At 38.5% G+C, this 22,305-nt stretch overlaps 1 protein-coding gene across 1 annotated transcript; it reads left to right on the top strand.

Moving 5' to 3' along the window:
- Positions 1-1,583: 1,583 nt before the first annotated feature.
- LOC137271632 (probable glutamate receptor) lies at positions 1,584-21,016 on the top strand. The gene is made up of 10 exons (XM_067804069.1): positions 1,584-1,650; positions 5,893-6,074; positions 7,203-7,358; positions 7,950-8,111; positions 15,561-15,661; positions 16,165-16,252; positions 18,010-18,373; positions 19,144-19,361; positions 19,470-19,732; positions 20,791-21,016. Exons 1-10 carry the CDS (start codon positions 1,584-1,586, stop codon positions 21,014-21,016), a joined length of 1,827 nt encoding a protein of 608 aa, XP_067660170.1.
- Positions 21,017-22,305: the final 1,289 nt, after the last annotated feature.

Here is a 22,305-nt window from a genome sequence, read left to right as displayed (position 1 = left end):
ACACAGACAAGGGGGTGACCAAATAAGGCTCTAAATGTCGTATGCAGTAATTAATGCATGTCACAATGTGGAATAGTGTGGGTGAGAAGACAATGTACACTGCGGTAGACATTAGGTTTAAAGAATGTAGACATGACTTCGTAATCTAGTTTTTGGTCTTTAGAAACATTTGGACTATGGCTGTCCTGAATAAGCCACTGTGACAGTAAGATGAGGTCCTATAATTTCATTGCAATCAACGTATACTAGTGCAATTTCATTGCAAGCAACGTATACTGGTGCGATAACCTGGGTTTGTAAAATGGAATATATTTTTCTTTTACTGACAGTTTAGTGACTGTCAGCAACAATATATTTTCCCGGTTTAACAACTTTTCTTAACACTACCAGGTTATGGAAATGTCTTTGTAATATCTTGCGTTACGAGAGTCTAGTTTCTGTAAATTGCATTATTGATGAACTGATTATTATTATTGGGTCACAATGTTTAGAGTTTTGAGTTATAGTTATTATCGGTCACATTTCGTAACATAAATGTTCAGTGCTAATAGTATTTTTAGCGGTACATCCTTACGGTAGCACTTTAGAATTATCTCCCTTTGAATGTGTGTTTTGATTAATTGTTGACTTCCGGAGACTACGAGAAGGTTCTAAGTTAATGGCAATGGTCGTATCGTGCTCAAATATTCAAGAATCAGTGATTCTGTATAAAGGGTGGTTGTTGTGTTGACGACACACTCGGATTAACTGGAGCACATCTTTCGGCCAGCGTCAACATGCCTGCCTCTGTTAACTCTTGACTTACATGACCGCTGCCAGACCGCTCGCCGTGTAACACCCAGTTTCTCACTCTCAAAAGCAAGACTTTAATGAGTTGATACTATATTTGTGACCCATTACAATGTGACTGCATTGTACTGGAAACCTTTATTGTGAATCATTGTATCTTGCGCTCTGCTTACTACAAAATATTGAATATTTTAGACCTGTCTGTGTTATGTTTTGCTGGTTCTGATGGGATTTCTTACACCTTTTGTCACGGGAATTTTTAACGTTAACACTTGTATGATAAAATATGTATGATCGGTATTTGAAAGGCATGCCAACAAGCGTGCCGACCAATCAATGTTTGATCAGGAAAATGAGTATTTAAGGAAATACACACTTATTTGATTGACCACGAACATTATTATCTCCACTGTCGGATAAACGTCAAGGACCTTCTAGCGGGCTAGTTCAATGACTGATTCAGCACCATCATGTGCTTAATGATATTGGTTTCAGGCAAAGCATTACCAATTATTTAGATCTAAAATCGACCCAGAATACACCATTAGCGAGTTTTGTGTATTGCATAACACGGTCCCGACAGACGTAAATCACTTGCAATTAGCTGAATCTGTGAAGAATAAGTGCATGACAGCAAAACAAACTTATTTCCGAATGTCAGCGTTGACTCAGGGCAAATGCAGTTTCCTATCTGAGTATCTTCATCAATATGCACAAAACTATGTAAAACTACCCTGCTGTCCAAATCGTTTAACATACACGCCTAAAGTCAGTGCCATTATCGCCAGAACGCTATGTTGGTTCAACTTCTGCTTTCTCTCAACTGGCAGTCGGTTTTTGTACTCCACACACGGGAGCTAGGTAAGTCATTTAGGTAACCATTAATTTGTAATTTGCATTTTGCGGGAATGTCGGGATTAAAACGTGAAATATCTATAGGGGTGGTCTTGAATCCTTATGTCACGACTTCTTTGAGTGGCATTTAGATGTTGATATGATGAACAGGAAGTATCTTCATGGATACGGGGCTTCATTGCATTGGGTTTCCGTTATTGAAATAGAGTATTATTGCAACATCATCACCACCACCACCACCACCATCATCATCATCATGGTTCTGGTTATGCATAATGAAACAAGCTGGTCAAAGTCATTACAGGAAATACATTCCTTGTTGGTGCTTTTTGTAAGTTGTTAAACGCCAGCTCTAAGGTCTGTAAATATGAAAGTCGCGACTAGACAATCCAGAGAGGGAGATCATGAGCATTGTTCTACACCGCTGAGATGCGATGATATGTACTTGCTGAATGACGTAACTGTGCATGACGTAACATTGCATAAAATAAACGTTACTTGAAAAGGTTCAGCAATTAAACATGTAGCAAACCACTCTGCATGGCATCTATCTCTGGTGACATACACCTTGTGCACAATGAACTTTTTGCAGGCTGACATCTGAAATTCACACACACGATATGCAATTGTGGAGAACAGTTGATTATTCTGTAGCCTCTTTATGTGGTGCAAAACACGACAAGTTCAGCTAAAACGGCAGATGTGCCTCGGATTGACCTTCTATGCATGACGACACGTCAGCAAGACAGTCCCATTCGACTGACCCATTTAAGGCAGCGATTCCAGACTGCCAGTGCGACTGCTCGGATTATACATGGCTTACACCCAATCAGTTCCAGGACCCGGTTTCACAAAGCTCTCGTAGCGCTATGACTATCTTAAGTCATCAGTTACAGTGTAGGAGGCACGAATGCAACGAAAACGTTAGGAAATCTTACACTTACAAGAGCTTCGTGAAACGTGGCCCTGGATTGTGTGGACACGACTAAGGGAGCACAACGTTCGGTCCTGACGCATGCAACCGGCTTTCAAAACAATCGCAGACCCGGAAGAGCAGTGCCAGTTGTTATTGTATCGGGCTGGCGATTTCAAATATTTACAGGTCCTTGTGTCCTTCAGTGAATTACCTGTCATTTTTTTCAACTAGAATCTTTCCCTTATTTTTTATTAACGTTCGATATTCATCCAAAATTCATGAATGTCCACACCAGTCTTTACTAAGATATAACTTCATTCAAGGATAGACACGTAACTCCAGGAAGATATAATGCCCGTCCACATGCTATTCACTCTTCCTGATTTCCTGAGACAACATACCGTTCCGGTATCTCCCCTCGTCAGCTGTTTCTCCGGCCTATCGCCTGTTGCCTATCAAGCAAGCTTGTGATGGGTGACGTATATGTCAAGCCGAGGATCTGACACTGACGTTAGCTGAAATGTTGCGTCAGACATGGAGACACACGATACTGAATTTGTGAACTGACTTTTGACACCACATTCTCTTCAAGGGCCTGTCACGATGCCTACGATAAAATCACACAGATTTCGATTTTATCCTTTCAATAATTAAACCGTGATTAAACATCAAGTAATGCACAGTTACATCCAGTAAAATAACCTGTGAAGATCCGAGTTAGAATCGATCTTCAGTCACCCATGCTTTTCGTAATCTGGTCAGACTCGCTGTCTTGGTTGACACATGTCATCCTGTCCCAGTTGCGTAGGTCGATATTTATGCTGGATTGTCTGGTCCAGATCCGATTAATTACTGACCAGTGCCATACAGCTGAAACATTGCTGACTGCGGATAAACACTAAACTCACTCGCTCATTCCAGAATTATACATGGAACGAGTCAACAAACTTAACCGCCCGATCTTGTTAGTCACCTCTTAAGACATGCATGGTTACCGAAGGCTACCCAGATAGCATTCATAGTTAGTCGAAATCGCGATGGCCATGCGGGCTAGGTGGCTGACTGTGTGTCCTGATTAGGTGGTTGACTCTGAGGGTGTGGGTTCAAATCTCGGATAGGACTCAACACTAAGAAATTGTAATCCCAAACATATCTTATATTACAGTTGACCACTTTCTAAATGACATCGTGTAATCATAGCGTTCGGCCGTGGGAGTCGTGTCAATTTACACTATCAGTTGTCCGACTTCCTTTTAGCGGAAGTTAAGAAAGTATAATCCAGAATATAACATATGTTACATTTGACCACTTTCTAAATTACATCGTGTAATAATAAATATCATACTTTTCAGCAAATATGTCATGTTTTCCATGTTTTCTTTTTCATTTAATTCTCCTGAGAGTCAGTCTCACAAGATATGGTAGGATGGCGTGTGGTCCTATACACAGAGTTAGGATCACATATTAGTTGCATTTAAGAAACACTGGGCACGGACATTGCGGCTGGGTGACCGTGTTTGACAATTTGACTACTGAGAGTTTCTAGGACGTCGTTAATGCCCCACAATGAAGCACATGTGATGCATATGGTCTCACCCTAGGCAAGTGAGTTTGGTCAAAATTGCCTCAGTTCACCTAGCAGAAAGTGGGTACCCGGTGGGATAGGTCATGTGACTAGTAACCTTCTAGCGCCTCACAGGTAACTTGGGCCATCTAGGGTAATATTTCGATCGCGCTTTCAGCATGCGTATCTATGTGTGAAAGCGCGTTATAAATTGAGTGAGTGAGTAGCTATTCATTGGCAGTATATAAGCCATATCGTAACGAGAACAATCTACTATGGATCAGTGAAGTTAGAAATTTAAAAACCCGTTGACGAATTAAGTTAAATGTATGTTTGCTATGGTTAATGATAACATACTGATATTATGACAAATGTATTTTTTACATACTAAAAACGCATGACGACGAGTTTTAGAATTCAGGATCCAAAAGATGCAGGTGGTCAGATACACTGACTTGCTTGAAATGTCTCTCGTATCCCAATTATGCAGATCGGTGCTCTTGATGTCAATCAGTGGCTTTTCTGGCCAAGACTCGATATTTACAGACCGGCACCACATAACTGGAATACTGCTTAACAACGAACCAACTTTTTTACTACGTCATATATATTGCTACCTGCTGTATATTATAGCTTAGACTTATATCGTTTCGCCGTTTTCTTTCAAAATATAAACAAATTTTCACCATTACTGTTTGTCTCTAAGTGATGAATCATTGAATTTCAACTACCTTCAATTATTTCCTATTTGGATAACTATTTCATTCACTTCTTTCAGATCTGGAACTTTGGTCATTCTTTTGAAAGGCTTTTCAATCTGTAACATTTTATATTTCATCTGTAATCTGCTGCATTTAATAACTTTTTTCACTTCTTAAAGAAACGAAATGATGTTCCTCTTATTTTCTTTAAGAATGTTTCCAAAATAGATTATCTCTAATAGTTAAAACTGGAGCTAGATTATGTTTTGCCTGTATATATTCGGAGCCATACCTCAGATCCGTATAGTCTATTTTGATTTCTTCTTGTAGGTCTGTTACTGACTTAGTACACGCATAGTTTCGGTGTATTGATGTGTTACATTTCCAATACCCTGGCCCTCTCTCTTTGTACAGAACATTTGAACATTGAACATATTCAGTTGAGTTCTTTTATATCTTGACTGATGAACTAACAGTCCGATTTGAAGTGTCTTCAACACATATTATTTTGGGATTATTGGTTACTCTTGGAATTACAATTTCTGTTTGGGATTACAGTTTCTGTTTGGGATTACAGTTTCTATTTGGGATTACAGTTTCTATTTGGGATTACAGTAAAGTGCAGATTCTAGTTACTGTACTATTGTTGGGTTGAGTCCCCATCCAGGACTGACGCTCGACAGCAATGACAAAGCTAACCCGAGCCGTCTAACCCTCTTTGCCTTCTGCCGAGGTGCCTGACTCCGAGAGTGAGGATGTGACTCAACCAAACAGAAGTACAGAACCCTGGACAATGAAGATCATACTGTCTCAGTCTGCAAATCCGTTCATGTGAAGTACGCGATCGATATACACGCTATTTTAAGACACACGTTGAGATTCATCATGTGGATGCTTGAACATGTACATTTCTTGCCAAAATATTATGATGGTATCAGTTGATTCATTTACATTACTTTTGTGCATCACACTGTACAGTGTCATACCTGAGAAATTAGTGACTGTTTCATCTAACAGCACTACACCATCCCTTGGGACATCTATCTACACATGATAATATGTTTCAGACCGACCCTTCCTGTTTTCCTTGGAAGCATCAGGAATATCGTATGTGGACTATGAAATCAGCTCCTCAACAGGGGAACACGTGTCCACAATTGTGAGGGATGTGGAGAAGGTGCTCAAGCCCCACCTGCATTTGCTTCTCATCTGTGATGCCACGACCACGGCTTCTGTCTTACGTCACTTGGTTAGCCAGGCAATAATTACATATACAAGGATATAAAAGGAAACCTAAGTGTAACCCAGTAGGCAAACGATGTCGGATCTACGTTGAAACGTCATCTTTCAACACTGAAATGACGTTGAAGTTTGCTTAAGCATAAATATACAATCAGTTATTCAGTTAGGACGTTGATTCAGCGTTCAAACTTAACTTCGATTCACTGCAATCGTTCGATGAATTTAGACTCTGGCATTAAATGTTTCATTTAATGCATTTGTTCCATGCTGAACACCCATAGTCATGACACCTAGCTGATAGTCCCCTGCTTATTAAATCAGATGTCCAGTGATGTTGGGAAACGATAAAGCGTAGGAGTTGTCATGACCAAAATATCTGCTATGACCATGCCGTAAGCATTACTCTAACATTGCTTTCCAAGGGTAATTATTTGACTTCTGGTTTGGCCACTCAAACATAAAAAATGAAAATGTCCATGAGTGAGAATGTCTTTAAAACAGGCGCAAAGTCGTTGGTTAATTTCTCACTACATCTCAAGCATATAATTTTGTTATTCTGAACCTGCTAGTTAAAACATTTAAAACATTTACTCTGAGAGACAGAAACAGAAAGGTATTTATCTTTTCATGAAGTATTCAAATCATGATAACAACATGATGTGCACTAAACCGTGAGTATTTTTAAGAGAAACGGTATTTGCTGGAACGCGGAATATGTGAAATCAAACGGAAAACCAAATACATCATGCAAACAGTCGATCTAAACGGTTTGGGTGAACGAGCACGTCAACGAAATACATCCGCCTTTGGTCGGGTACCTCTGAAAAACATAATGAAGACCTAAACAAACATAGAATTGTTTTCGATCACAATTATTTATCAAACAACAGACTATAAACGGTATGAGGATGTGGAAGGTTTGCAATAATTGCATCATTACACAGAACCTTCAGCGCTAAAGGCAATAATTGCAAAATATACGTCTGTGTCCCATATTCCACTTACCTGATCTATTTCAATTAACAATTAGACATGAATATTTTAAGGACGAAAATATGGATGGATAATTATTTACACCCGTTTTACATGACCACCCAGAACAAAATTTAATTTTGAGGACCAACTTTCCTACCAGTCAGGACTCTGCAGAACAGGATCGAACTCGTCAGTCGACTGGTGCCACATCTCTCGGGTGTTAGTTGTTGGGACTGCAGATGACCTACCTGTATTCCTGGATGTTGACATTCAGGTGGAGAACGTGGCGCTGTTGGAACTGCCAGAAAAACAGGTGGTTTGTGTGTTCCCCATCTCCAGCAGAATCACTATTTCAAATGCATTGAGGTGTGTCTCTTAACGTTTAAGGGTCTACCCTGAGAAAAACTATCAATGTTTTCGGGTCATTATTTAGATATGTATGTATGGTCAAGTATTAACAGTATTCCAAATGTATCATGGCTTACACGTCAATATCCTCATGATACAAACGTATTTAATTGTTCATCATTTTTACTGGAAACAAGAAAAAAACAAAATAAAACAAAAAAACCCCGATTTACATCATAATTTAAAGAAACGCTAATCTGTGAAGATATGGTTAAGAATAGATCTCAAGTAACCCATGCTTGTCGTTAAAATCGACTAATGGGATTTTTGGTGAGGCTCGCTGACTTGGTAGACGCATGTTATCTCGTAACCCAATTGCGTAGATCGATGCTCACGAATGCTTTTGATCACTAAATTACCAGACTCGTCTGGTCGCCATACACATATATATTGCTGAGAGCAGCGTAATACTAACCGAACTCACTCATACACTTTCATTACCTTTGCCATATACCAACCTTGTTGAAGGCTTGAAAAATTCATGTTTATTTTAAAATAGGACAGTAACACAAAGCCAAGGATGTGGACCCTGATGTTCCGTCCAACTGGACGTGCTTTCACTGATGTTACTCTCTCTGATAAAACAACCACAAATCTTACAGAAGTCTTTCCCAATGTGAAGTATGGCTACAACGGTAGACGGTTTACTCTCGTCATGAAGGTAACTCATGTCGTTATATATTTTGGTAATTTCACTCTAACTGAGCTGGGTTTCAGCGGCTGTTTTCACTAATTTGTTCGATATTTTTACTGAATCCCTACGGTGAGTTCAACCTTTGACATTGTCTTTATTTCCCTTTGTCGTTGCATGTACAGATTCAACTCCAATACCAGAAACATATTTCATCAATAGCAATATCAACGTAAGGTTGAAACGAACCTTTTGGCAAATACTTTCAGTGTTTACAAACACTTATCAGCCGGCCATCAGGGCCTGCTGCTACATGCAGGCTTTAAAATCTGCAGGCCCTGATTGAAATCTGTAGGCCCATTTGGATAAAGTCTAACCAACAAAACCAAAAATAGACTACACTGAGAAAAATATTTTCATGAGAAATATATTCGATCCGAAGCGAGGGAAGTACACAGCGAACCTTTGCTCGCTTCGGTCGCATATATGAAGACTTGTCATATTCTCTATGCATGCGCAACCCCATTTGCGGTACAGTTTGCCTGTGGCTTACGGCACACTGAGTAGTTAATATTAGTTAAACTGGTGTTGACATTCTAAGGCGCTGAAATACCAGGAAGTGAAACTGTAAGTTATCGTAAAATGATGGATCGTAGATGATTCCCGAACGATGATTCCCATTGTGTAGAAATAAAGGAGAAATGGGGAAACATTTGAAAAATAACTAAATTTACTGAGGGCCACAAGGGCCTGCACATATTTGAAAATGCCACCCCGATACACTAACAACCGGCGCTGTGCCTCCAGGCCGTCGATTATTTCAAACAATTTTTTTATTTATTACAAGGAGAACGACGTTTCCTGGGAACTACTAACTCTGCTATCTAGCAAGGGATGTTGCACAAGCAGTTATACCATCTAAACCTAACGTCTTACTAACTGGAATAAAGACGTTATATATCCACTGACTGTAGTATTTCATTGTATATGCTCAACTAAGGGATAAGAGTGTGTTAACATATCAGTATCAACCAGCAATCTTACCAGGTGCCTACAAGGCTGACTCTGTACTTCACCAGTGTTCCCCAACCCATACAACATATTGTACAAGTTAACTAAGAGAATTATTTATCAATTAAGTTTCTGTCGATTTTACACATATTTATTTAGAATTGTAAGAATTAACCATGGTCAGCTGTTGAGTGAGAATAATATGACGACGTTATATGAAATCTTTTTTTTAAAAAAAAACAACAACCAAAAAACATACTTGATAGTACTTAAAACATTGCAGACAACAAAAGTTGGAGAATATTGCTCTGTATATAGAAGGAAGAGTAAGATAAGGAATGGGCAACATGTTGCAGTGAGAGATGTGTGATGTAGATGGGAATAATATATTTTTCAATGATGAGAGACGTTTCGGTATGAATTTCAACACCGTTATGGACCTAAAATGCGACAACACCATCACTACCGGTCACTGGCAAAGCCGCTGACCCGCTGACACAAGTATACCTTGAGACCAACCCAGCAATCGCGATATACACCTACATCAATTTCTCCTACCTCCCCTGAGATCATATCTATTCGCAAACCCGCTGACGGCCCATGGGGCCTCAACAATAACCTATATTCCACGAGACCTTAAAAACCATTTAAATACAAAAAGTACTGGAACCCCACTCCCCATCCATAACAACCTTCTGATGGTTCCCAATAATAGATGACGCATTTGTAACCCTACAATCCAACGACCACAAAACAAACCCTTCCCCCCCCTCAACAAACTCAAGTCCCAAATTCTAATATGTGGAAGATGAAAAGTACTACCCATAGTGATGTGCTGGCACAGAAAGATGACAAGATGAAAGATAATGTTATCTTATCTTCTGTGTGTATATTTCATTGTATATAGCCTTACCTTTCATGTTTCCAACTTTCTCATTATCTGTACCAAATCTGTTTTCCCTCCTCAGTATCCTTACTCCATCATAGTATCTAAGCACAGTTTCAGATCTGCATTGCCCTTCATGCGTATGTCACACTTATACATGTATGTATCCCCTATTGATGACACCCGGTCCGCCAGTCACACTGTGGCCACATTCTATGTATCAGTCTGTTTAAACAATGGGAAGTAACGTAATGCAACATCGTCTGGCGATCGGTGTCTTCAATTGTGTCCGATTTTGCAAACTACTGCGTACAAAAGTAAAACATGAGTTTTTCAACATGAGTGGTAAATCGTTCACAAAAGTTTTTCTCGCTACCTCATGTAAATCAAGCTGTGTGTTACTTGTTCTTTGTCAGTTGCAGTCACAAGTTGTCAATATCAATGTAGTATTACATCTGCTATTGTTAATTCAGCTTGCAGGAGACGTAGAGTTAAATCCAGGGCCATGTTCACGTGCAGACTATGACACATCGCTTTCAATCTTCCATGTCAATGTGAGAAGTGTTCGCAACAAACTGAATTATCTGTCTGAATACTTATGTGAATATGACATTATTTGCTTAACAGAAACCCATCTGGATTCCGATGTTAATACTGATACGCTCAAATGGGTGAATTTTCACGATCCCATACGGAAAGATAGAAATGCTTTCGGGGGTGGGGTTATGATGTATATTAATCACGCTCTCGGCTTTACGAGATTACGTCATCTTGAAAACAACTGTGACGAATCCATATGGGTCAAATTATTTATCCCACAAAAACGCTAGTGTTATGTGTCACTTACAGACCACAGCACCAAGATTTAGAATTTTGGAATCGGCTTGATAGTAGCATTGAGACGGCATTAGATATCTCGGATAAAGTTACCATTGTTGGCGATCTCAATGCAAACCTTTTGTCGAATAATAACACGTATCTGCACGATCTAATTACCAGGAAATATCTCAAAAATCTTATTAAAGAGCCAACGAGAGTAACTAAAACAACGAGCACACTGCTTGATCCCATTATTATATCTGAAGATGTTGATGTTTTAGAGAGTGGTGTTATAGATTTATGTCAAAGTATCAGTGATCACAAAGGTACATATATCACTGTTGATGCTCATGTAAATACCAAGTTAGCCTATAAGAGAAAAGTATTATGTTATGAAAGAGGTGACTATGAGCAACTCAATGCTATGATTAATGGGACAAATTGGAAATACATATTTAGTTGCTGCATGAATGTTAATGAAGCCTGTGCACAATTTTACAAACATCTCAACCGCTTTATTTCATTGTGCATTCCTTCTAAAACGGTCACCATTCGACCAAACGACAAACCCTGGTTTAATTCAGAAATTCGAAGGGAATGTAGAAAAAGAAATAGAATGAGAAAAAAGGCTAAGAAATCAAACCGTCCAGTAGATATCTTGGCTTACAAGAAACAAAGAAACAAAGTATATAATATGAAATGTTATGCAAAGGATTCATTTTATGTCAGTCTTACAAACGATTTTTTGCTTGATTTGTACTGCAGTAATAACAATTCCTACTGGAAATTACTTCGGTTCTTGATTAAAGATTCAGGATCCGTCACTTGTATTCCGCCTTTGAAACAATATGATGCAGATGAAAATCCAACTTTATTCACTGATATGCAGAAAGCAGAGAAACGTAATCAGTATTTTCAGTCTATATCGAGTATTAACGAAGTAAACACTGATACGCCATTCTTCCACAAACGCACTGATTCTATTCTAGATTGTGTAACCATTTATGTAAATGAAGTGTCTGATATAATCCAATGTTTACATCTCAAAAAAGCTTCTGGCCCGGACAGAATCAGTCATAAGTTTCTTAAAAATGTAGCACATTCAATAAGTATCCCACTATGCATGTTATTCAATCAATCATTAAAGGCTAGTATATATCCAAGTATGTGGAAAGAAGCACATGTAATGCCCTTATTTAAAAAGGGCGACCGCTCAATGGTCTCTAACTATCGACCTATATCCCTGATCAGTTGTGTGGGCAAGGTGTTTGAGAGAGTGATGTTCAAACATCCGTACAACTATTTTCATGCAAATCAATTATTATATAAGTACCAATCAGGATTTCAGTCTGGTCATTCAACTGTCCATCAATTAATTGAAATTTATGACCAAATATGTGAGGCCTTAGATGATAAAAACACTATTGTATGGTTTTTTGTGATGTCTCTAAAGCTTTTGATCGTGTGTGGCATAAAGGTTTATTGTTGAAATTAGAAAAGAACGGAATTCATGGTTCATTGTTAAATTGGCTAGCTGATAACATAAGTAATCGCTCACAAAGCGTCTTTATAAATGGAGCCCTATCCAAGCCGAGATATTTACAAGCTGGTGTCCCACAAGGGTCAGTCCTCGGTCCTTTCTTATTTCTTGTTTATGTCAATGACATTGCTGATGACTTAGACTGTTTGACACGATTATTTGCTGACGATTCGTCGCTAGGCTTATCTTCTCATGATCATCTATTCATTGAAAGAGAACTGAATTCAAACTTGGAAAGCCTGCGGGCTTGGTCAAAGCGGTGGCTTATAACATATAATCCTGATAAAACTGAGGCAATTATTTTCACCTTACATAAGAATATTGAGGCACTCAATCTCTACTTTAACGGGGTACGGGTCAAAACCGTTGAAAATTATAAACATTTGGGATTAACGTTTTCAAAAGATTTCAAATGGTCTGATCACATTGATAATATTGTAAAAACAACTTCAAAAATGATTTCTTCTCTACGTAAACTCAAATTATTATTACCGCGCTGTGTATTGAATAGAATTTATGTAATGTTCATAAGACCCCATTTCGAATATGCGTGTGAGGTATGGGATGGGTGTGCTCAATACCAAGCAAATAGATTAGAACAACTGCAATTAGAAGCAGCGAGAATTGTAACAGGTTTACCCAAATATACACATCATGAACATCTGTATTACGAAACTGGTTGGGAATCTTTAGCAGAGCGTAGGAGAAAGCGAAAACTTTGTCTTTTCTACAACATACAGCATAATATGGCACCATCGTACCTTAATGATCTTGTTCCCGGGAAGGTAGCGTCAAAAAGTAGCTATAATCTTCGTAACTCTGACGATATCTCGCTTCCCTTCTCCCGTTTGAAGTTTTCTTATAATTCGTATTTTCCATCCACAATTAGAATGTGGAATGAATTTCCAGTTGAAGTTAGAAAAAGCGTGTCACTGAATTCTTTTAAATCAAATATTGTTGTAACACATAACACAGCTCCCAAATACTATGATTTTGGACCAAGAATCACTAATATCACCCTTACAAAACTACGTTACAAGTGTAGTCAACTGAATTACGATCTATTCCGTGCTGGCATTATAGATAAACCTAAATGTTCTTGTGGATATATTTGTGAAAACTCTTGTCATTACCTATTTGACTGTCAACTATATACTCAACAGAGATCTGCCATGATGGCTAATTTACGCAGTGTTACCAATGTTACTATAAACTCTGATTTACTGTTACGTGGCATTGCAGATCTGACTGATCATGCAAATCAAAACATATTTAAAATTGTTCAAACATACATTTGTCAATCAAAAAGATTTTCTTAATTATTGCAATTGCCCCAATCTTTCTCATCTTTCTGTTCTTGTCTGTCCATCTTGTATAATGAATGTAAATAATATTATGTAAATACTACGGAGAAGGTGTTCTAAGTTGTATAACTTGTACCCAATCCTTTTCTCATGAATAAAATATGTTTAAAACAAAACAAGAAGTTCAAGACAACTGTATATTGCAAACCATCTCACAGATTAGCACCTCCATCCATGTACCTCAACTCAGTAAAGGACCAATTTCAGCTCTTGCACAACATCTGCCTTTCTATGCAATACCTCATCACAGTACTCGCAAAGTATAACCAATCCCCTGGCCAACTTTTGAAACAGACAATAGTGAACAGCATGAAGAACAGAGGACGAAAATAACATTAAAGCAACAGACAAGCCAGTGTCCTTTCTAGTTAATTTCTGGATCTTTTAGGAACAGTGTACCATCTCCCGGTAGTTGTGATCATACTTAAATTAGTGAAACGTTCAGACCCCTCCAAACCCGAACTGAGAAACATCTAAGTTCAGTGTCAAAACTCAATTCGAAATTATGATGTACATGGAAGCAATTTACACCAATGAAAACGGCCTAAATTCTCAAGCAGTGACCAAGACTGGAGAATCCGATCAGGCAATCAGCTACCCCTAAAACCAAGAGGCCAAGCCAGTGAAAGAGAGACCAACGCTTTCACAGACATTCGATTGTCTATTTGCTCCCTGTTTGTTGAACCGTAGCATCCAGTGTGAAAAAAGAACAATATTCACATTCCCTATTACTGTATGTTTCTTATCAGTCAACACTAAGCCATGTTTGCAAAGACACTGGTTTTTAATCCTCACATTTATTTCCCCCCTCAGCATTTGCTATGACACAAATGCTTACTTTATTAGTTCTGATTCAAAAGAAAATTATTATAACAGTTGACGAATCAGAATATCCTGAAAGTGTGTGACACTATATCTCAACTTCATCGTAAAATATACTCACACAGTATGTGGAAATCTTACTAAGGGTTATTATCGAAGGGTGAAACAGGTTTCTTTCCTACAGACTTGCAGGACACGACAGCCTAATTTTCCAGGATACTCTGCCAGACACTTTTATTAAAAACTAGTAATGAGGATTTGGCGAATTCAATGACATTAAGATATAATATGAATTCACATACAGTTGTCCAGGGTGTGTGCCTGATGTCGTTAGGTCTTATTCGCATTTTTTGAATCCTGCAACGTATTCATATGGTAAATTGTGTCAAACAGAAGTAACCGTTGTGTGTCACATGATGTTATTGGAGAGCAATCGTGTTTTCTTTGGCTTAAACAAGTCCACCCGATTAGTATACATGCAAGTGTTTGCCGTCATGATGTTGGAATACACACTTTAGACGTATTCATTATTTTGTCAAAACAGCTTGTAAAACAATAAATTATTTGCCCTTGCCCTCTGTTGTGATGGGTATTTCTTGATTTGATCTTTTGTCATTTTGGGGACTTATTACACGTACACGTTACTACTATATGTATAACGCAATGAAGATTTTTCGTTTTCACTAGCTGACTGTTAAAGAGAACGATAAGGATTTGTCACTTCTATTTGTCGCATCTATATTTCCTTATTATATCCATTATCCGCTTATAAGGAGGTTAACAATGGCCAAGGGTTTTGGAGTCAAGACCATTACAACTTACCAATATTGCTTTTATTTATTATTATTATTACTCATAATGCATTGCCTTTATATCCATAACACTGAGTTAAGGCTGTGTCTGTGTAAAAACAATAGAAGATTTCATGCAATATGTGAGATTTCACGTACAAGATAGCAGTTGATGAAATATAAGTGGCTTATATGATAAGAATTCTGTACAATATAATTATGTTGACCTTTTCATGGTGTCTTCAGCATAACAGCTATGGATTTGGTTTTGAGACCGTGAATGGGCGACGAGTGTTCAGCTATCCATTTCGTATCATGAAGATTCTTGCCCACTATATGAATTTCAGGTGAGACTGCTTTTTACAATCATAAGTTTACTGACGGAATGTAACGAGAGTAGGCTGAAAATACTACATAGCAGTGTCAGTTCAACACAAAATACAGCTATAACAATCCTTAAGAAATGAATTAAATCTTTTTGGAAGGCAAATTCGCTGGGTAAATATTTCGCTGGTTGACCAATGGAACTCCATGATGTTACCAGGAAAGGGTGTGCGTGTCTCTCGGAATCCAAAATATCATCACCAAGAGTTTTGTTGCTGTTGCCTAAAGCATAGTTTGCAAGAGACTTTGAGCGACAAACATTAGTAAATGATACATTCAATCCCTTTTGAATGACAGGCGATGAAATTGGCACTGTCGGTGAGAGCTACAAGAATACTGCCTTGTCGTTTTGAAGAATACTTGAGTCTAATTCTATGTTTTTAAAGTCTAAATCAGGCTTCATTATACATGGAACGACTGCCTTCCCCACGAACACTGTAACATTACAGAATGCTTGTATTCAAAGTTACACAGTTATACCACCACGAGAAGATGCATGGGGCAAAGACGTTAATGGCTCTTGGACAGGAGTGTTAGGGACGCTGCAGAGACGGGTAAGGTGTTATTTCAATGTTCTCCAAAAGGGAGTACACGAACTCATACCTAACTATATACTATGCATCAAACGTTTAGACTCACTTGTGTATGTGTAGTCACTTACTTTGTTCAAAGGTACAATTTACATATGAACTGATGTACTGCTAAACAAATTCGTAACGTTGAAACGTTCGTTGTTTTGAGTTCAATAAATGATGAAACTCCAAAATAGGCGAATTCTTAACAAACGTTTGCACCAACGCAACTGTTCACTTGAAAGATATTTGCATATGCTATGCATCACATTGAAGCATGATTCATGTGTGATTTATCTGCATAAGGTTTGCTGTAGATCCTCTAAGTTAGTGACGGAGCTCATCTTGGATGTAACTAATCTTATATGTATATATATATATAAATATAGTGAGTGTTTTAAGTGAGTCTACACTTCTGCTGAGTAATATAGAATAATACTGGATTTATACAGCCGCTGTTGATTAAACATGACTTACTCGATTAGGTATATTCAGGACGTATTTCTCTCAACACATCTTATTTTAAGAGAGTTAGCGTTCCGCATGACTTGGTTTGTCAAGGAGGAGGAGTGGTATCCGATTTTTGGTGTTGTGGAATTTATGGCAGCTGGCTGCTTTCAGTTCTCAGACAGACCTAAAGGGACGACCTACACGAATCTGTTCGTTCATGTAGGCAGGGGTCTTGCTCATTTAATGCTGTCGTGTGTTAGAAAAAGGATCTTGAAGATTAACCGTTGTTGGGCAGTTAACCAGTGCAACTGTCTGAGAATGGGTGTTTTGTAGTCTCGGGTTTTGCCGCTTTCACCCCGTGCACATTTATCTCTTCCGGAGCCTCACTTTAAAAGCATTCAAAATGTCTTCACCACACTTGATACATATATAGATAGATCTGGTGGTGCACCGATACCTTTTGGTAGTTTGGTCAAGAAGTTTGTCTTCGGCTAAAATTGGTGGTAGTGCTCTTTTCCAAAACAAAACTCTCAAACCGTTCACTATTTCTTCACATGATACATAGATTTGGCCTAGTGGTGTACTGGTGCCTTTTGTTAGTTGGGTATTCTGAATAAAATATTTTCAACGTGTCGATGGAAACAAGTTTGACTTCGACTGAAATTGATGGTAATGCTCTTTTTCAAAACAGAACTCTTAAACCGTTCACTATTTCTTCACCTAACTTGGTACATACCTTGGTATGCTGTTGTACTTGTGCCTTTTGGTAGTTTTGGAATTCTGCATTAACTATTTCTGGCGTTTCCATGGCAACAAGTTTGAAGAACGGTTAAAACCTTTCATTACTCCTTCCACTTTTCTATATACACACACCAAAACATTTGGCAGAATCATAACTTTGAGAAATATCTCAGGGGGATATGCCGTTGCGGGGAAAACTGATGACTGTCTTCTTGTTACGATTCTATCAGCGCGATGTTTGGACCTGTTTTGGACTGTGAATACTACTAGATTAGTTCACTACATGGTTGCAACAGTCCATCAGTAACAACTTCGCGATCCAGTGTCAAACAACCGCGTAGTTATCGTAGCAGCCCTGCACATTCTGAACCCTTGCTAATCATATCTAGGGTACCTTGTTCAACTGCTGCGTTGCATTGAGGAACATGTATGCTGTCTTGCTGTCATCTAACTTCATGACATTCACTATGAATATATTTTCTTTTGCACAAGTTGATGACACAGGTAATAATCTGTTAAGACACAGACATATGCTGTTATAATTGTAGGAGGCAGATTTTGCATCGGACATGCTAACTATCCACTATGATCGCGCTGTAGCCTTTGATTACATCCTGCTTCCTATTGCTGAAAGCAAACGCTTTATCCTGTACAAGAAAGAGGAGGACGCCGATGGGGATCATCTTCTTCTCTTCCTCCGGGCGTTTCAACCAACTGTCCTGTTAATGTTTGGATTGTCGCTGCTCTTAGAATTTGTATTGCTGTCTTCAGTAAGATTAATTGGAAAAAAGATTGGTCTCCAGACAAATTCAGAAAACAATAAACTTGAGGGAAATGTGCGGTTAAAAAACACAAGTGCACAGAATGTTCTGCAAACAGGCTTTGAAGTTTATGGAGCAACTATTAAACAAGGTAAGTAAACTTCTATTCCGTAATAATATCAGTTTTATTGTTCCCCTCCGCAACGCTGCACGGGGGACGATATATTTAGCAGCATCTGTACGTCCTTCCGTCCCGATTCTTATTAACACATCTCATGAACTCTTGTACTAAACGTCTTCAAATTTGGTGACATCCCACATTAGGACACCATCTGATTTGGGTGACCCTGACCTTTCCTTCCAGGTCACCACGACACTTTGACCACTTTCTAAGCTTTTGTGAACACGATAACTCATGAATTGTTGTACCAATGTCTTCAAATTTGGTGACAGCATACTTAGGGAATTACGCAAATACCAGTTGCTTTAGGTGACTTTGACCTTGTCTCTAAGGACTTTGACCATCTTTCAAACTTATGTAAACGCGATATTTCATGAAATATTGCACCCACTGTCTTCGGTATTTTGACAGCCTACATTGGGTACCATTCATTTCAGGCATATTGTATATGGCCACAAAATTGAAAGTAGTAACCTTGTTATTAATATTTCGTTATTCCTTAACGACGGTGGCCATTGCCATATTAATGGCAAGCACTTGTTTTAATCATATATCCATCAACCTAAACAAAACAATTTCATTTGCATGTGTTACAGTGTCATAAAATCAACTTGTACATGAAGTAGTCTAACGAGGAATCACCGTTGTATATTCCAAAATTCGCTTCGACTTTACATATCTTGTCTCCTTCATTTAACATGTCTTCAGAGAATTATGATGTGTCACGAATATTATTACAGGATCCACAAGAACTTCATCAACTGACTCAGAGAGGATTCTAACTGCGGGATGGTGGATGTTTACAATTGTTTTCTCTGCTGTGTACTGTGGGACTATCATGGCAACCCTAGCAGTGAAAGTTGAAACACCGCCATTTTCCAATATGGCCGAGTTAGTTTCCAGAACAGATTATAAAATCGGATATGATTCATCAAGCATCACTGAAAGCATCATTCAGGTACAAACAGTTATATGTCTGCAATATCCTAGAGAACACGCTGCCCATAGTAACCATCAGAAGGAAGTGTGTTCACTGACTAGGCTTTCATTGTGATATTTGTTTCAGAATTCCAATCTATCATATATGGTGGCATTCAACAAGCGAATAAAAGACCAATCTATCAAAGATACTGGTCTACTCAGCAACAACATCACCACACATTTGCAGAGGGTACATGAAGGGAAATACGCTTTCATCACCAGCCTGGTCATTCTACCCTTGGCTCGTGCGAAGTGCCAGCTAGAAGCCATTGACTCCAGACTTAGCAGTACTTATACAGCCTTCTATCTACCAAAGTCATCACCTTTAAAACCCGAGCTACAGAAGGCGTATGTACATTTAGCATATTGACGATGTTCAAGTAAATTCAACAGCTTGACATCGATATACGGATATATCTGTTTACCATCAATTATATCTTTGTTCTTGCTGCTGTACTTAACTGGTGACTGTGTCTTTGGTTGCGATTTCACACTGATATTTTACGTGGTAGACTACACGAATAACATACCCAAAGGCAAAGGTGATTGTGATGAACACATCTCTGTCATCCATTTTATATTTTGTTACAATACATATCTTCCATAACTCAAACAGGGCCATTTTGGTAGTACATGTAGTTTGTTTTCCATGCGTTTTTCAAGAAGTCATAAGAAGTCATGGCTCTAGATCTCGAATCGTCGTCACCCAAATCACTGGTGAGGCGTAGACAAGTGCGAGAAACACAAATTTGGGAGATTCTGCTTGCATTGCTCTATGCCGTGGCTAACTGAAAATGAGGAGAATACAAATCCCGCAGTCACGATTCAGGAGCTCCGCCAGGTGCTTCTATAGAGATGTAATGGCATTCCACAAATCCTTTTTCGCGCTATGAGGTGCAGGTGTCAAATGCTGATCAATGCTAATGGTGGAAATACACGTTATTGGCCGTGTTAATTACCTTTTGACCATTCTCTCACTGTGACCTCTCTAAATTGTGCCATTTGGAATGCTATTGTAGAATGACTTTCTTGCAATATTATTAAAAGTCTCATCGTGAAAATACCATTTGTTAATTCACATATCTAACTTATCAAATCAATCACAATAACTATTGCCTTTGAGTATTTTCTTGTCTTTTGGATTTTAGTGTGTTATGGAGTTTAAACAATTACTCAGGATCACTATATTCAACGTTGTCACTGCCGCCATATGATCGACACATGCTGCCTAGAATTATTACACTTCGTGGTCAGATTTGGAATACCTCGCGGCATGACAATTTTGTATGGGCCTCATTGACATTACCTTCCAATAGAATTGATTCTGATTGACAAAACCTTGATGATTCGGTGTTCGGCAAAGCTATAACAGATCTTAAAAATGTGTAAATGTTTGCAAACCACAGCATGTACCGCCTGAACGACAATGGCATCCTGCAGCGAACCTTTCAAGAATGGCTTGAATCCGTCCCAAAAGAGACATGCCATGTAGAGGATTTCCCCAAGGTCGTGTCGCTGATCAAGACTCAGAGTATCTTCTTCGCTGTCGGAATTGGAGTGGGGAGCAGTAGCCTGATACTGATAGCGGAGACTGTTTGGTATAGAACAAAACATCAAATCTGTCACAGATGATGGACTTCATTCCAACACTCTCCAAACCTCTTCATTCCAACACTCCTTGACTAGAACTGGAATACATTCATGATTTACAATGATTTCTATCCGATGTCACTGTTCTGGTTTTGGCCCTACGAACTCAGGATTTAATTACATTACCAGTAGTCTTTGCTTTAATTACTGTTTCCAGAGTTCCTTTATTTGAAAAAGCACGAGATAATCAACACCATAGATTCATTTGACTGTTTTATTTAAATCGATTTTGATCATATAGTGATTGCTACATCTGAAACACAGAACCCCAGAAAATCACGCAAATGTTAAAACATTTAAACCTGAATAGTACAACGTGTGGGTGTACTGCTTCGCTTGGGATAGGAAGATTACTTAGAATCCTTTCCTTAAGAAAACGTGAAATATATTTCGGATAAAGTTAATGCCACGGACACATTTTTACAGTACTGATATGACAAAGTAGTGTCAGTTTTGTGTTCCAATAAATGGAGTCAGAGTTCATTATTATTGTTCTGTAGTTGTAGTGATGGTTTGTCATGATTGTGAACTGTCTAGTGCATCCACCTTCCGCTCCTTTTCATTGTTGACAAATATGGACACCTTCGTCATTCGAGTAATTTGGCGATGGAACAGTGTTACGACTTTTAAACTGAAGTTATACAATGATAATTCACGACATAGTGTGACACAGAATTCTTATACAATGACAATGTGGATGTAAAGTACATCAGAGATAATACATGTATTTCATTTTAAGATGTAGGGGATGTTGAATTTACAAGAGTGATAAAATGCACATGATGAAGGTAAAGAGGACACTGATGATGAAGAGAAATTAAGAGGAAAAGCAACAATTTATACAGTGACAGCAATATTAGTCTAGCAGCAACAAGTGTCTAGTCTCTTGAATATGCCCAGGTTGAAAACAGAGCTTCACACAGATCTGATATTAATATAACGTGGGATCAGAGCAAAAGGAGCTTGCTCACTTGCACAGTCTAAAGACCGTCTGGTTTTAGTCATACTAAGCTTGATTCGATGGCAAAGATAAACTGTAACATGTCTTCAAATGCGTCCAAGTATAGTAATTTCCATAACCATGTTTATGTCAGGGTAGAAATTGCGATCTGGTAGAATCGGAGATTCTACTAGTAGAGATTGCGATCGGAGTCTCTTCCAGTAGAGATTGCGGTTGGAGTCTCTACTGGTAGAATCTCCGATCCTACTAGTAGACATTGCAATCATAGTCTCTACTGGTAGAGACTCATATAAAAGAGCCTATACAATCA

The sequence above is a fragment of the Haliotis asinina genome, chromosome 2 (genome assembly GCF_037392515.1).
Source record: "Haliotis asinina isolate JCU_RB_2024 chromosome 2, JCU_Hal_asi_v2, whole genome shotgun sequence".
Classification (NCBI taxonomy): Eukaryota; Metazoa; Mollusca; class Gastropoda; order Lepetellida; family Haliotidae; genus Haliotis; species Haliotis asinina.
This window is presented reverse-complemented; position numbering and strand designations above follow the sequence as displayed.

Excerpts from the sequence above, each read along its gene's own strand:
- LOC137271632 (XM_067804069.1), top strand. The coding sequence starts at position 1,584 with ATGTTGGTTCAACTTCTGCTTTCTCTCAACTGGCAGTCGGTTTTTGTA. Across the intron at positions 1,651-5,892 it reads ACTCCACACACGGGAGCTAG|ACCGACCCTTCCTGTTTTCC; the intron begins GTAAGTCATTTA and ends AATATGTTTCAG. Across the intron at positions 18,374-19,143 it reads TGGAGCAACTATTAAACAAG|GATCCACAAGAACTTCATCA; the intron begins GTAAGTAAACTT and ends ATATTATTACAG.